Genomic DNA, 17,998 nt, shown 5'->3' on the forward strand with positions numbered 1-17,998 from the left:
CATCACTGTGATTCGAACCCGGGACCCTCAGACTGACAGTCCAACGCTTTAACCACTCGGCTATTGAGCCCGTCGTTTGGGACAACCACAGCACACCATCTGACCCTACCCCAGATTGTCATCCCATCGTACCCCGACTACCAGTGACAGGGGAGATGGGGTGTGTGTGTGTGTGTGTGTGTGTGTCCAGGGCTCGAAATATCCACCTGTCCCATTGTTCAGGATAACCACACCACGCCATCAGACAAGCAGAAATGCTCTCTCCATCTGTCCGGTGAACAATCAATTTCTGAACTGTCAGTGCAGTCAGCGTCAGTGCTGACCAGTCACACTTCCATCCTCCCTTTCTCACTGTGACACTCCCCACACCAAAGCATGTTCTTTTTCTTGTCTGATGGCACTACCTGCAGTTACTTTCATTGACCACTGCTGAACTTGGGGAGTGCAGGCAGAAGTTTGGGGGGTGGGGGGTGAGGGGTGTGGGTGTGGGGGGCAAGTGGATCTTTTTATCTCCCTGTCCCCAGGACAACAAAAAATTATCTATGTAAATCTTTTATTTGCTTGTCTCCCAGGACAACTAAAAATTATCCAAAGTAGATCTTTTTATGTACTTGTGTCCCATGCCAGTTAAAAGATCTTTTTATCTACATGTGTCCAAGGGCAACTAAAATTATCTAGTTTTTTGTTGTTGTCAACTTGTCTCCCAGGACAACTAAAATATTATCTGGGATGTGTGATGGAGTGTATAGAATTGTTGCATTTAAGGGGTATATATATATATGTTGGTCAGGTCTTGTAAATTAACTTTATATGGAATCACTGATTGTGTTTTTATGGCTTTTACGATTCCTTTATGTGTCTCTATTTCATTGCCCAGCACCTAAATGTCAGCTGTCAGTCGGCTCTATCCAGGTAGGCAGTCTGTTGTGCAAATGACTCCGTGTTTGTAGAGCGCTTAGAGCTTGGTCTCTGACTGAGGATAGGCGCTAATTAGGTACTCATATCATCATCATCATTATATGTATTTATTTGGTTATTTTCAAGTACCAGATTTGTAAAGCGCTCAGAGCTTGCTTCGGCTAGCATTATACTGCTATATGGAATTAGAAATCTTCTTCTGCGTTCAAGGGCTGCAACTACCATGTTCACTTGTATGTACACGAGTGGGCTTTTACGTGTATGACAGCTTTTACCCTGCCGTGTAGGCAGCCATACTCCATTTTTGGGGTGTGTATGCTGGGTATATTCTTGTTTCCATAACCCACCGAATGCTGACATAGACTACAGGATCTTTAACGTGTGCATTTGATCTTCTGCTTGCGAAAACACATGAAGGGGTTCAGGCACTAGCAGGTCTGTACATATGTTGACCTGGGAGACTGGAAAAAGCTGTACCCTTTACCCACCAGGTGCCGTTACCGAGATTCAAACCCGGGCCCCTCGGACTGAAAGTCCAACGCTTTAACCATTCGACTATTGCGCCCGTTGGAATTAGAAATAAACTATTATTGTGAGTTCTCGCCCTGAGGACCGACCTGGTTTTTCCGGTGGTAGACTCCAGCTGGTTGATCCAGGCCTTGTAGACCTCCACGGGGTTGGTGTTGATGCGCAGGGTTCGATCCTGGATGACGCCCGTGATCAGGGGGTTCAGCATGTCCCTCAGGGCGTTCTGACCGCGCTGGTTCCTGCCCAGAAAGAACCTGACTCGCCACTGACATTACACTACATGCCTTCATGATGATAATATGGAGGCTCCCTGCTTTCTACACACCTTCTATTTATTTTTTTCTTTCTTTCTTCTAAATATAGCAAGATTCTTTTATTTGTTAAGAAAAATATATTTAACAAAGCACCTTAAACTAAAAAAAAAAAGAAAAAAAGATTTAACAATAAAAAAAAAGAAGAAGAAAGATACAGCAAATGTTACTAAAAGTAACTGGACAGAGAGGGTATAAGGTATGGGGGGGTTCTTACAATCTTTCCCACCTTCCTACTTCCCAATAATAACAATCCTTTGCTTTTTAATTCTTTTTTCTATTATTATCATTATCTTCTTTCAGCTAGTGTCTTTCTGAGACAAACTATTTCTTGCTAAAATCAAACCTGGTGTATGTCCAGCTTACCTGTTAAAGCCAACAATCATCTTAACCACCAGAGGATTGCCTGTGACAATGTCCGTCATCTTGTCCACCTTGGAGCTGGAAACACAGCAACACGCACATTTTTCCTCCTTGCCATGAAGGTTATATACAATCTCTCAAAAGGTGATATTTCACAATGACCATTACAAAGCATTTTTTATAAGCATCGAATATGAAAATGTTCAAGTTAATAAGTACAGATCAAATTGATAAAGTTTTTTTCCCCCCAATAACAATTCAGAAGAAATACACAACTAAAGACAGAAGAAGAACAACAATAGTAATAACAATAATACAAAAAAGAGGAAAAGGTTAAATATTCCAGGAATACTGAAGTGTTTCATTCAACACACACATTTACAACCCTGATCTCCCCCTCACCCCACTATTCACAACACCACAGCCAAAAGCAGACAATATTCTTACAGAAAAAGTCAGGTGCAGAATTCTATGTTTAAAAAATTCAATAAAGTGAATTACAACACTGCCTTTATACAAACAACAACAACAAAAAACAAAAGAAAACAAACTAGTAGGTAGATTTAGCAAAACTCCACGAAACACCACTAAAAGAGTGAGCTTTAGAAATCTTTCCATTTCTTAATCAGAGAATCAATACTAACACTAATGAATAAATGGACATTAGGCATTAATCATTTAGAGTAGAGGAAAGGTAGAACAGTTTGTGCTAGTCAAATAATGAAATGATGAAGCCTATATCTATATTGTTTTCCTGCTAACACACTGAAATGCATGTGCAAGCACATATACAGACAACTGTGCACTTGAATAATGAATTGCACCACAGTTTACATAATGCTTTTTTACCTGCATTCCTGTTACACAGTTTGCTTTTATTTTTGTTTACAATCTTATTAAAGACCATGACTTTTTTGCGTTTTTTTCATATTTGTTTTATTATAAATATACAGCATATTGCTGTTTGATCTCAAGCAGTGCATAGCTGATATTGTTAATGATTTAATAAGTCTAACACATAATTTCAAATGAAAACAATATAAAAGATACCTTGCCACTGAACACACACCAGCATGTGCTCGAACCAAATGCAACTAATACATATACATTCACCAACATAAGAACTGGTTACCCTAAAAAAAATAACAACAAAAAACACACATACAAAAAGAAGAAAAATAAGATAATATGAACTAATCAAATCATCCAAGTCATACCAACATAAAACCAAACAAATCAAATGCTGCCATCATTCAGAAAATTCCAAATGCAGCATATGCCACTGCCTGTGTGCAAAGATTTTTTGTTTTTTTGTTGCCTTCAAAAGCATTCTTTGGTGATATTCATTAAACATAAAGAAAACAAAATTGCAGAAGAACAACGCCACCAAAAGCTGCTAGGTGAACTGAAAAATAACATAAGGCACTAAAGGCAAGAAGGTGGAGGTGAACTCTTTCTATAACGCATATGCAACAACTCTGTTGTGCCTGCATTAACTCACTCAGTACGGCCAGTCCTCTCTTCTCCTCTACACAGACCCCTCGGGTGTCCAGTGGGTGTCTGAATGACCCAACCTTTAGCTTCCATCGTCAGAATTGTGGTATTCTTTGTTAACATTCACCTCTTCAGTATAAGAGCCTTCTGCTTGCAATATTTTGATGGTGGTAATTGGGGTGAAACGCTGTTAACGTCGTCTCTTTCGCCGTTTGTATGGAGGGAGTTAAATTCAGAGCACAGCACCACTTCTATTTTGAAGAATTTGAAACGGCAATGAGAGCTGGGCTCATCAAGTACACATTGACAAATTCAGACCAGAGAACCTCTCCATCATCACCATAGAATGATCATGGGATACTTCTGACAACACTGTCAAACTGTATTACAGGATACATCTCACAATAAGATCATCAAATTGTATTTCTGGATGCTTCCAACAACACTGTCAAATTCTATTACAGGATAACGGTCCCTTCCAACAACACTGCCAAACTCTATTACAGGATACTTCCAATAACTGTTAAATTATTTAACTGAATACTTCCAGTAACACTGCTAAATTCTTTTACAGGATACTTCCAAAAACATTGTAAAACTCTATCAAAGGATAATTCTGACAATGCTGCCAATTTATGAAATTACCAATTTTCAAATTATGAAGTAATCTGACCTAGTGATATGTATCATGAAACAAACTGAAACACTGACTGCATCATCTGAAATATTTTTTTTTTAAATGAAGTGATCTGTCACCCCAAAATACAACAAATGATTAAAAAGTGGAGTTAAATCCTATGAAAACCCAAACTGATACTGATATGATCTGATGTATGAATTCAACAAGCAGCTAGTTTCTAGTCCTTTAGAATTTCTGGCTAGAACAACAGATATTCCTAGATGAGAGTAAAGCTGCTGAACTGAAAATGTTTAAGATTTGTATATCATACAGCCATTTAACACACTAGTGGTAAGAACACAGTAAGTGAAAGAGACAAAAACTCCACTTTGCAGCAACAACCTCTTTAGTTTTCTCATCCCTTTTCCATCAAACCCAGAACCAAAGCAGTTTGCACCTAAAACCCAACAACCCTGCACAAACCAAACCAAATGGAGCATGCACACGTTACTTCTCTTCCACTTCAAGCTCAGGGGTTAGCTCTACGAATTCTTCCACCGGAAGGGCAGGACAAGAAGAGGAGCTGAGCAGTACAGAAAACACCACCACTGATGACACACGACACACCGCTGCTACACACATTGATGACACACAGCACTGATGACAAACAACACACACAGCCACTACACACACTGATGGCACACAACATACTCCGCTGCTACACACATTGATAACACACAACACACACTGCCGCTACACACATTGATAACACACAACACATACTACCGCTAGACACATTGATGACACACAACACACACTGCCGCTACACACATTGATAACACACAACACATACTGCTGCTACACACATTGATGACACATGACACACACTGATGACACACAACACACACTGCTGCTACACACATTGATGACACATGACACACACCGCTGCTACACACACTGATGACACACAACACACACTGCTGCTACACACATTGATGACACACAACACACACCGCTGCTACACACATTGATGACACACAACACACACCGCTGCTACACACATTGATGACACACAACACACACTGCTGCTACACACACTGATGACACACAACACACACTGCTGCTACACACATTGATGACACACAACACTACACAACATACAAGCAGGGACACTGACCAATGATGGCAACAGGCACATAAAATAACAGCAGTGTTCTAGAAGGAGCTGAGCAGCACAGAAAACACCACCATTGATGTCACACGACACACCGCTGCTACACACATTGATGACACACAGCACTGATGACAAACAACACACACCGCCACTACACACACTGATGGCACACAACATACTCTGCTGCTACACACATTGATAACACAAAACACACACTGCTGCTACACACATTGATGACACACAGCACTGATGACAAACAACACACACCGCCACTACACATACTGATGGCACACAACACTACACGATACACAGGCAGGGACACTGACCAATGATGGCAACAGGCACATAAAATTACAGCAGTGTTCTAGGAGGAGTTGAGCAGCCCAGAAAACACCACCACTGATGTCACACAACACACACCACCGCAACACAACACACTGGCAGGGACACTGACCGATGATGGCAACAGGCACATGAAATAGCATCACTTTTCTTTCTACGATTTCAACAAGTGGAGGGATGAAGATGCTGGGGCTTGGGGGTGGCAGGGGTTGGTGGGAGGTCCAATGCACAAGAGCTGTGTGTATGTTGGCACCATGCCCTAACACCTGCTGTCGAGTCAGCGTTTTGAATATATTACCATATTTCACGGACCTTACAAGGTGACACCACTTTCTTCAACTCTGATGCATGTGTTTTATCATATGATGTGCCAAACCCGTGGCTCAAATGATTTGAAACACTGTAGAGAATAGTAATGATACTGAGGTTGAACTATGTACACAAAACTCTGATGTTCTTGGCAGTGAAGACAAATGAAATGTTCCCACAAATAAAAATTAAAGCAGCTCACAATTTACAAACAAGCAACACTGGGCCAAGAAGATGATGCAACATGAGAAGAGAGTTCTGATGTTGACATCAGCACCTCTCAACATTGACTGAAGGTCACTGTGGCAGTGACAGCAATGGACTCATCAATGCTCAACTTCTTGTTCATCACTTTGATGAGAGCCTTATAAAATGCTGCACCTTACGTATTGTTACAACTGATGTTTTCAATTTGGTGGCTATGCTTTAAAATCTGAAGCACCTTTTAAGTCAGTAAAATATGGTATAGGGTCTGGAATGGCTGTACAGGTTTTTGTGTGTGGGGACAGCAGTGCCTGTTGCACTTTGTGCCCATGAAGCAGGACGGGTGATGCAAAAATGACTGATGCAAAACTAAAGTAGTATAAATGCATGATAACAAATAAATGTAAGATGATACTATGTAATGTTCTTTATCTGCGATCTGGTTCAATCGGCACAAAGGTTCCAACAGGTTTGCTTATGAGTCACTGGTCAAACAGGTAATGTGGAACAGAAGTATATATGGATAACTGGTCAACAGATAACATCCAACATATTTACTTTTGAGTGACTAATCAAACAGGTAATGTGGAACACAGTTATATATGAATACCTGGTCAAAAGGTAACATCCAACAGGTTGACTTATAAGTCACTGGCTCAAACAGGTAACAGAGTTATAATATGAATACCAAGTCAAGTAGCTAACGTTCAACAGGTTTATCAATGAGTCACTTCTAAAACAGGTAAAATCAGACAGGCTGACTAACGGTTCATGCACAAAGCACACTGTTGACCAGGAGGGAGAAGAAGAACATTCACAATGACTGAATGAAACTGCAGCCCCTGTTTTGCGCAGGTAAGAAGGGAACACTGACGCAGCAAGTTAATACGTTTAGCAGGTTTTCTGACATTGGGAAAATGTGAACACAATGAGTTTGCAATTTTTTGGAAAACCAAATGACTCATCAATGAAAATTACTTTTCAGGCAAGAGCTACTCTGGTTCATCCTCTAATTTACGATGCCAAAATACATGAACAACATTGAAACTTTTTTTCTTTTTTCTTTTTTTTAATTATCTATTCATGCACACAAGCTGTGAACACGGAGGATAAGGGGAAGTAACACAAACTGGGCATCAACAGCAAGGTGAATAAATTCAGGTAATACAGGCAAAAGACACAAGACACCAACAGGTGAAGTGAATTGTCAATGTTTGTATCAAGACTGTTCTCCTGGCACTAGTGAGTCACTCTAAATCATAAGTTATTGGTGAACTACAATGAGTTTTGCTGGGTATGTCAATGTAGGTGAGAGACAGTCAGAGAGTGAGCCTGCTCCTCTCTCTCTGTCTGTCTCTCTCGTGTGTGTGCGTGTGTGCGTGCGTGCATGCGTGCATGTGTGAATACTTTGAAGTGTGTGCTAGTGTATCTACATGTGCATAATTTCAATTTGCACACATGTATATCACTCACAGTGGAAAGATGTTAAAGAATAAATGAACAAGAGTCTGTGTACAATCATTTTCTAATTCTAATGATAATCTCCTTTATGTAAAAATTCCACCACAGCAATATTATATGGAATGACATAATCCCATCCTCTCTAATTTGTTTCCCATCATATTTCTTTCAAATCCACAACAAATCCAATCAAATCCACACTGACTACAGTTCAGAAGAACCCAAACCAAACCTCTTCAATCTATGCTTCCTGTGTGCGGTCCATATTTCTGAATAAATATAAACAATAATGAATGCACAAATGCTCCGTGCAATGATACTTACATCCGACTGCAGTGAGCAAGCAAATGAAAATAGATGCAAGGATTAGTAAAGTATGTGAAAAGTAAAAGACCATATAGCAAGTTTTCTTTCAGAAAACATTTTTGTACATAAGTGACTGGTCGGTACAAGCTTTAACTTTAAACTTAAATGAACAAGAAAAATTATGCAGAAGAATGATAAGTTCAGATGTGGATTAAAAGTGTATGATAAATAACAATGTAAGCAATGTAGTACTTTGTCCAAGAAGAATTGATAAATACATGTATATAGCAAGTGCATGGCTGTGTGTGTATGTGTGTGTGTGTGTGTGGTGGGGATGGGGGTGGCGTTTAAAACTTTCTATAGCACAGTTCTGCAAACATTTATCTATGCCCGTGTAAGCAGAAAACCCCCCCACAAAAACTGAAGCATATAAACAGACAAGGATATTTTTCCTGGGTGAAATTTGAACTGAAGGGGATCCAGTCCTTTTCACTGGAGGATTCTGCTTCTTCATCAATTCTACATTGTGTGCCAGTAATCAACACTAGTAACTGAGAAAGAGGGAGAGAGGGAGGGAGAGAGAGAGAGAGAGAGAGAGAGAGAGAGAGAGAGAGAGGAGGAGGAGGAGGAGGAGGAAAAAGACTGGAGAGGGAGGTAGGGGAGGAAAGGAAGAGAGGCAGGGACAGAGGTGGGAAAGAAGTGAAAGAAGAAAGGAAAAGAAAGAAAAGCAGAGCATTCCACACTGACTACTTAGTTTCTCTTTCGGAAATAATAAAGTATTCCAAATTCTAGTACACACACACACACATAAGTATTAATTTCCTCCTCCAAGACAGTTTGAAAAAGCTTCAGCAAGAGGCATTCTACAACAGAACATTCCACACTAATCAATAATTTCTCTTAATGAAGATAAACAGGTATTCTATATTCTACCACAAACACACACACTTGATCTCCTCCTCCAAGGCAAATGAGAAAAGCTTCAGCAAGGGGTAGTCTACAGCAGAATATCACACACTAATTCATTTCTCTTATTGGAAATAATAAAGTATTCTGAATTCTACCACACACACACACATTTGATTTCTTCCTTCATGACAGTTTGGAAAAGCTTCTGCAGGAGGTACTCTACAGCAGAACATTCCACAATTTATCTCAATGGAATTAATAAAGTATTCTATAGTCTACCATGCACACACATACTTAATCTCCTCCTTGAAGGCGTTTCTGAAAAGTTTCAGCAAGAGGTATTCTAAAGAAGAACATTCCACATTGATTAATTTCTCATACTGGAGATAATATATATTCTGTATTGTAACCACCACCCCCACCCCCACACATACTTGATCTCCTCAGCAGGAGGTATTCAACAGCAGAAGATTCCACACTGATTATTTCTCTTAATGGAGATAATAAAGTATTCTGTATTCTAACACACACACACATACTTGATCTCCTCAGCAGGAGGTATTCAACAGCAGAAGACTCCACACTGATTATATCTCTTAATGGAGCTAATAAAGTATTCTGTATTCTAACACACACACACATACTTGATCTCCTCCTGCAAGGCAGTTCGGAAAAGATTCAGCAGGAGGTATTCTAAAGCAGCACATTCCACACTAATCAATTTCTTTTATTTAAGATCTTTTTCTTCTTCGTTTCTGGGCTGCAACTCCCACGTTCACTTGTATGTACACGAGTGAGCTTATACATGTATGACCGTTTTTACCTCACCATGTAAGCAGCCGTACTCCATTACTGGAGATAATGAAACTATTCTGTAATCTGCCACACACACACAGACATAACTTGATCTCCCCCTCCAAGGCAGTATGGAAAAGTTTCAGCAAGAGGTATTCTATAGCAGAACATTCCACACTAATTGATGAGTAAAGTATTCTATATTCTATCACACACACAAACATGATCTCCTCCTCCAGGACAGTTTGGAAAAGCTTTACCAAGAAGTATGCTATAGCAGAACATTCCACACTAATTGATCAGTAAAGTATTCTATATTCTATCACACACACAAACATACACACACACACAACACACAAATCCTCCAAGGCAGTTCGGAACAGCTTCAGCAAGGTTCTCTTAATGCTTCTCTTAATGGAGACAATTAAGTATTCTATATTCTACCACACACACACACACATCCACATACTTGATCTCCTCCTCCAAGGCGGTGCGGAACAGCTTCAGCAGCAGGTACTCCTCACGCTGGTTGGCCCCGTAGTTGAAAAGGGAGAAGATGACAGCCTCCATGAACTTGGTGGTCTTGCTCTGCGGCATCTCGAAGATCAGCTTGGCCAGGTAGGTGGGGTTGGTCTGCAGCAGGTAGAACAGGTGCTGGTACACCTCCAGCCGCTCGTGGCTCTCACGGCTCAGCGCCTTCAGCCCCCGCACGGAGCTCTGCTCGTCCGTCCGTTTGGTCAGCTTGCGGTTGTGAGTCACCACGTCCTGATGGGAAGGGTGGGTGGGGAGGGGGAACAGCCTTGAGTGCAAGTTACCATGTCTCACATTTATACAAAAAAATATTTTAAAAAACATTATTATCATCATTTATTTACCAGTGTCATCCGACCATTTGGTCATCTTGCGGTTGTGAGTCACCACGTCCTGACGGGAGGGATGCCACTGTTTAGTGAACAGTTTCAGTCTCTCAAGGAGACATCACTCTGCAAGGTAGATGCCTGACCAGCAGCATAATCCAACATGCTTGGTCAGGCCTTGAGTGCATGCATATATATACTGGTGAACCTGTTTGAGTGGATTTCTTTTACAGAATTTTGCCAGAGGACAACACTCTTGTTGTCATGGGTTCTTTTTCAGTGCACCAAATCTGTGCTGCACACAGGACCTCGGTTTATCATCACATCCAAATGACAAGATGCTCAGTTCGATTTTCCAAGCTTGGGAGAAAGGGCAAGAGTGGGATTCGAACCCAGACCCTAATGGACTTTGTATTGGCAGATGAGCATCTGAACCATTCTGCCACCTTCCTCCAGCACCTGAACAGTGAACAGCTTGAGTGAAAGTTACTGTGTCTCACATTTATACCAAAAAAAAAAAAAAAATCATTTATTTACCAGTGTCGCTAAAAGCCAAGATGACCACAAAGGTCCGCGTCAGGACTGAACAAATGTAAATACCAATCCAGTTGAAACAAAACAACTACGGGCGCAATAGCCGAGTGGTTAAAGCGCTGGACTGTCAATCTGAGGGTCCCGGGTTCAAATCACGGTGACGGCGCCTGGTGGGTAAAGGGTGGAGATTTTTACGATCTCCCAGGTCAACATATGTGCAGACCTGCTAGTGCCTGAACCCCCTTCGTGTGTATATGCAAGCAGAAGATCAAATACGCACGTTAAAGATCCTGTAATCCATGTCAGCGTTCGGTGGGTTATGGAAACAAGAACATACCCAGCATGCACACCCCTGAAAACGGAGTATGGTTGCCTACATGGCGGGGTAAAAACGGTCATACATGTAAAAGCCAACTCGTGTGCATACGAGTGAACGCAGAAGAAGAAGAAGAAGAAGAAGAAACAAAACAACAAGAAGAACACCCAGAAAAAGAACACTTGGTAAAAGCACAGTCATGTTCATGCACATAAACCAAAGACAAGACTGATGTTGACCATTCTGTTCATTTTTTTTTTTTGCCATAGGGTCAAAAAAAAAAAAAAAAAAAAAAAAAAAGGAACCTGAACATCAAATAATATGCAACAGGCTTCAAAACCAGAACATGCCAACATTACACCCCATACATCCCAGGTGAATAAACCAGCAATGCAGAGAATATGAAAAGAAGAGAGACAGCAGAAAGACAAGGAAAAGGCCAGAAGCAGATGGAGGGATATAAAAGAGGAAATTTCCAGCACAGAATTTCCAGAAGGTGGGGATACTGTTAAAAAACACATATTAAAAAAACAGTTTCAGTTTCAGTAGGTCAAGGAGGCGTCACTGCGTTCGGACAAATCCATATACGCTACACCACATCTGCCAAGTAGATGCCTGACCAACAGTGTAACCCAACGCGCTTAGTCAGGCCTTGAGAAAAAAAAAGAAAAAAAAAGGTGAATAAATAATAGATAAGCTTATATAAATAAATAAATAATAATTATGATATATATATAAAAAAAAAAACTTAAAAAAAACCCCCAACAACTGTCAAGTGGCTGTGAACCTACCCAGCCTGTTGTGCAACTGACTGTGTGTTTGTAAAGCGCTTCGGGTCTCGTCTCTGATCAAAGATAGGCACTGTATAAGTATCAATAATATTAATGAACAAGAGAGGCAAGGCCTTCAAGACTCACTTGTGATAAATTAAGTCCCCTAGCATTAAGTACAGAGTAATTTCCCTTTTTTACACTCTGCACCAAAACGTTTGCAAAATAAATAAAAATTCCATGCTTAGCAAAAGAAGTTCCTGTTTGAACAAAAATGATAATAATGATACCTCTTGTTGTTGTGTCAGAATAAGAGGTCAAAGTGCCAAGTTTAGAGAATACAAAAAATATAAATATAACAGTAAATGCAGTTTGCATATAATTAGGCTTCTTTTTTTAATTTTTTTGTGCCCGTCCCAGAGGTGCAATATTATTTTGAACAAGATGACTGGAAAGAACTGAATTTTTCCTATTTTTATGCCAAATTTGGTGTCAACTGACAAAGTATTTGCAGAGAAAATGTCAATGTTAAAGTTTACCACGGACACACAGACACACGGACACATACACACACAGACAACCGAACACCGGGTTAAAACATAGACTCACTTTGTTTACACAAGTGAGTCAAAAATAAAACCAAACCTGGAGGGTGATCCTGTTCTTGATGAGCAGGCCGATCTTGATGTCCATCTGATCCAGATCCTGCTCCAGGGCCTGGTTGGATCGGATCTCTGCCACTACCTGTTGTCGCAATTTCTGCAGCTCTGTGCACACAGTCGTCATAACATTATTAATAACAATAATGATAATAATAACATATCACTACCACTACCTGCTGTTTCTGCAGCTCTGTGCACACAGTCGTCATAACATTATTAATAACAATAATGATACTGATAACATATCACCACCACTACCTGCTGTTTCTGCAGCTCTGTGCACACAGTCGTCATAACATTATTAATAACAATAATGATACTAATAACATATCTCCACCACTACCTGCTGTTTCTGCAGCTCTGTACACACAGTCGTCATAACATTATTAATAACAATAATGATACTAATAACATATCTCTACCACTACCTGCTGTTTCTGCAGCTCTGTACACACAGCATCATCACTGTCATCATAACAATAATAACAGTAATGGATCTTTGCCACCACCTGTTGTCACAACTTCTGCAGCTCTGTGCACACAGTCACCATAACACTAATAATAATGATGATTATTAATAACAGGTCTCCACCACCACCTGTTGTCACAACTTCTGCAGCTCTGTGCACACAGTCACCATAACACTAATAATAATGATGATTATTAATAACAGGTCTCCACCACCACCTGTTGTCACAACTTCTGCAGCTCTGTGCACACAGTCACCATAACACTAATAATAATGATGATTATTAATAACAGGTCTCCACCACCACCTGTTGTCACAACTTCTGCAGCTCTGTGCACACAGTCACCATAACACTAATAATAATGATGATTATTAATAGCAGGTCTCCACCACCACCTGTTGTCACAACTTCTGCAGCTCTGTGCACACAGTCTTCATATCACGAATAATAATACTAATGATATCAATAATGTATCTGCAGCTCTGCACACACAGTCATCATAACACTAATAACAATAATGATATTAATAACAGATCTCCGCCACCACCTGTTGTCGCAGCTTCTGCAGCTGTGTGCACAAAGCATAATCACTGTCATCATAACCACTGAAATAAATGTAAAAGAAAAAGCATCAATCTTTTTTGCAATATTTTCTCTAGCACACAAAACATCATCAGTCATCATAACAACTCAAACAAATGTAAAAGAAAAAGCATTAATCCTTTTTGCAGTATTTTCTCTAGCACACAAAACATCATCACTGTCATCATAACAACTCAAACAAATGTAAAAGAAAAAGCATCAATCCTTTTTGCAATATTTTCTCGAGCACACAAAACGTCATCACTGTCATCATAACAACTCAAACAAATGTAAAAGAAAAAGCATCAATCCTTTTTGCAGTATTTTCTCTAGCACACAACACATCATCACTGTCATCATATCCACTCAAAAAAATTTTAAAAGAAAAAGCATTAATCCATTTTGCAATATTTTCTCTTGGGTAAAAAATATAAAAAGTTAAAACATGAACCATCAATCAAACATGTATTCTCACAAATCTTTTTTTTTTTTTTTTTTTGCTGCCCCATCATCTGCACCGTTTCAGTGGCATTACTCCCACGCCGCTCATTTAGATTCCCCCATACACAGCCACACCCGGGTTCGTCCGTCGCAGTTCCAGCGTCGGCAGTCCACAGGGAACCATCGATGTTAGGTCGCCAGGAGGACACACACCAGAGGAGACCCTGCACTGCTGCTGAGTCACTTCGGTGGTGTTCAGTGGTGCCTGTTCTGTTTTAACGTACTTAGGACACCACCTACTAAGCCCCCTACTAACGACAATAATGGCTTAGTCGCGGAGCCAGACTGAGTGAGCGTCCCTCCCAGAGTGGAGACCGCCACCACGTCCCTCAAACAACAGCCCCCATGAATCTGCCGACACTGACGACATTGACAGGACTCACCCCAAGCACGGAAGTGGAGGGGTATCGAAACTGAGGTCACCATGAGAGCAGGGCATGAAAGGCCACAGACTTTGAGACTATTTTGTTTATATTGATGACGATGAAGGAGCAGGAGGATGACGATGATGATGACGATGTTGCTATAGAGGTCCATTTTGGTTTGGGACTGCGTGACAAGGCTGTACTCTACGCTTCCTGTCATAATGATATCCCGGCGTTAACCAGGCCCGAGAGATACAGACACTTGCAGTGTTGGTCAGGTAATTAGAGCAACACACCCAAAGACGCATCCTTGAAGCGGATGACACTCGACTGTGTGGTCCCAGTCTCCCCATTTAAGCCCACAGCACACTCAACTCTGGGTAGGAGCCGGCCACGGGCCGAAAAACCCACCTCCGCTGGGATTCGAACCCGCGTCCTCCCAGCCGTCAGTCCGCGACGCTAACCACTTCGCCACGGCAGCTGGTCTCACAAATCTTTTTGTTCAAAGTTGTGTACTTTCACTTTCAACCAAAATCATTCTCAAAATTATTTCCCCTTACATTGTTCTGGTGCAAAATCGAGGAATTTTCAACTAACTTCATTGTTGAGTGTGGATCAACATATGAATTTTTAAGTAAATCAAAACACTGGCCTGCTGTGAATTCAGTGACATATGGATTTACAAGCAGTCTTTGGTATATACTGATCTGGGAAATTTATACCAATTGGGTCTTTACTCCTTGTCTGCTGATGATTATTATGTCCTTCACTGAAAGGCAACAGTCTGTTCTGTTTCCTCTGATTAAACACAAAAAGCACATCTTTCATGATGTTACACAAAAAAAAACACATCTTTCATAATGTTTCACAAAAACCACTTTCATAATGTTTCACAAATATGCACATCTTTCATGATGCTTCACTGCCATACTGTTATTTTTCAAAAAGGCATTGATCACTCACCCAGTTCTTCAGAGTAGTCGTTATCGCTGGCATCAAGAAGATGAACAAACTTCCTCACCACAGCCAGAGAGGGGTTCTCGTCATGCACTGGATCAAACAACAAGTATCAGTATCAGTGTAACTCAAGGAGGCGACACTGCGTTAGGACAAATCCATATATGCTACACCACATCTGTTAAGCAGATGCATAATCAGCAGTGTAATCAAACGCACCTAGTCAGGCCTTGAGGGAAAAAAAAGGGATACATCATTAAATTAATGAATAAATAATTAAACAAGTAAATAAATAAATGAATTATAGAACCCCCCCCCCGCATCCTCCCGCCCCCAATAATAGTAATAATGTCAAACAAATTAACGAAAATAAAATACAAAGACAATAATGACACAACAAACCACACCACAGTGGACACTTTGCTGAAAGACGAGGACTGTGTCAGACAAGCAAAGAACAGCAACACTCTCCAGCTGTCTGCCTCATCTCCTAGTACTTTCGTAACAGACCCAAGCAAGTTCAGTTACAATTCTGATTTAACACTGTGTGTGTGCAGTTCACCACCCTAGGACATTTGCTCGCTGGTGTCAGTGTGTGGGTGGATGCCAGTTTGCCTAGTGTGGTCCATTTTTGTTCTTATTTAGTTCTATATTTTGCCCTCTACATATCTTTCAATTTAACCCTTTCACCGCCAGTCGATTCAGAGTGCATAATTCCCTTGTGCTATAAACACAGTAAATATGGTGTCTAAGAACAGCTGGGGATTCCCCCTGTGATGGGTAGAAAATATGACTTATCCTACCACTGAACATTAAGAGCAGTAGGTTCATGGATAACAGATCCATGATCTGGTCACCCTTCAGTGACACGGGTCCTCTACCTAGCTGCTGCATAAATGTGAGTTTGGCAGTGAAAGGGTTAACATAATTTAAAATATCTTATTTTACTACATCTTATTGTACATGTTTTTTTGTAACTATGCTTTTTTTCTCACCATTCCATGTTTAGTTTTATACAAATCCAGGGCAGGCTCTCAAGACCTGATCAGCATGTTAGCTTTAGTATCATTGATTTTTCCATCAGCTGATGTGGTGTAGCGTATATGGATCTGTCCGAATGCCCTGACACCTTGAAACTAAAAACTTAATGTTGAAACCCACCTCAGGGGATATGTCCCACAGGGGATAATCATCCCAGGAAACTGGGATGAGGGGACTTATCTAACAATACACTAACGCCACAAGGGTGGACAGCAAAAATGGACAATATTCAGTGTCTGTGAATCAAACTCACTACACTTAGACTGCAAGCAATTGCAAAGTAATAAATATAATCAAATGGTTCACACACAGAAATTTTTGTCTGAAAATTGGTCAGACTGAACCATGCAAGGGGAAATTATGAGGTAGGTGGATGGAAGGGTTGCACCCCTTTAGGCAATTGTTTTCATCTCTGATCAGGCCATTCTAGTCCATGGGCACATAGTGCTGCACACAGATTTGGACAGGGCTACTAGTTTCAGCGGGTAAGAGGAAAAAGAGACTGGGTAAAAAATTAAAAAAAAACACTCAGAGACAGAGACAGAGATAAGAGGCATTCAAACATTGTTCATGTTGTCAATAGCTGTCTGTCATATAAACCAACTAATTAAGTGATAGCAGAAACAAAGAAAATAAAAAGAAGGCATCTTCCAAAGAATCTGAGATTCAGGCCTATCAAATGTCTTCTACAGATATAAATGCTACCTCTTTTCCTTCCATGACTCAATCACACACATGCACATACATGCACACACTCTGAAATTGAAGATATATAGATAAAAAGATGAAACAAAGGGAGATATGAAAGAATATACATGCATATAAACATTAGGGGAAAAAGCTGTCAGATCAAGAATGATCACATACAAAAGCGTATATGACATAATCATGACTATGGGATTTTCTATCACAGACAATGCTGCTCTTTTGAGTTCCTCATGACCAGCAGCCCTGGGAAAATCGCTGAAACAGGAGAGGAAGGAAGCAGGACTCACTGAGAGCCTTGTAGTCATGCCTGGCCAGGTTGGATCGGAAGAAGGCCTGGATCTTCACAATCTTGTCCTCCTGTAACACAGAATGATTTATTGATTGACTGATATGGATAATTACACAGCGCCTATCAGAGACCAACACAGAATGACTGATCAATTGATTGATACGGATGATGACATGCCGCCTATCCTCGATCAGAAACCAACACAGAATGACT

The 17,998-nt window shown here is 40.5% G+C and overlaps 1 protein-coding gene across 4 annotated transcripts in view; it reads right to left on the minus strand.

Moving 5' to 3' along the window:
* LOC143282139 (ras GTPase-activating-like protein IQGAP1) overlaps positions 1-17,998 on the minus strand; it is a 122,922-nt gene that overhangs the window by 23,379 nt on the left and 81,545 nt on the right. For 2 of the 4 annotated variants that reach the window (XM_076587673.1, XM_076587671.1), the window contains 7 exons: positions 17,784-17,853; positions 15,754-15,840; positions 12,856-12,977; positions 10,203-10,498; positions 9,233-9,256; positions 2,124-2,198; positions 1,536-1,685 (listed from right to left, as the gene is read on the minus strand). In XM_076587673.1, coding sequence (XP_076443788.1) covers positions 1,536-1,685; positions 2,124-2,198; positions 9,233-9,256; positions 10,203-10,498; positions 12,856-12,977; positions 15,754-15,840; positions 17,784-17,853 — 824 coding nt within the window. The remainder of the gene's footprint in view (positions 1-1,535; positions 1,686-2,123; positions 2,199-9,232; positions 9,257-10,202; positions 10,499-12,855; positions 12,978-15,753; positions 15,841-17,783; positions 17,854-17,998) is intronic. The other 2 variants (XM_076587674.1, XM_076587672.1) reach the window with 1 other exon arrangement.

The sequence above is a fragment of the Babylonia areolata genome, chromosome 5 (assembly GCF_041734735.1).
Source record: "Babylonia areolata isolate BAREFJ2019XMU chromosome 5, ASM4173473v1, whole genome shotgun sequence".
Classification (NCBI taxonomy): domain Eukaryota; kingdom Metazoa; phylum Mollusca; class Gastropoda; order Neogastropoda; family Buccinidae; genus Babylonia; species Babylonia areolata.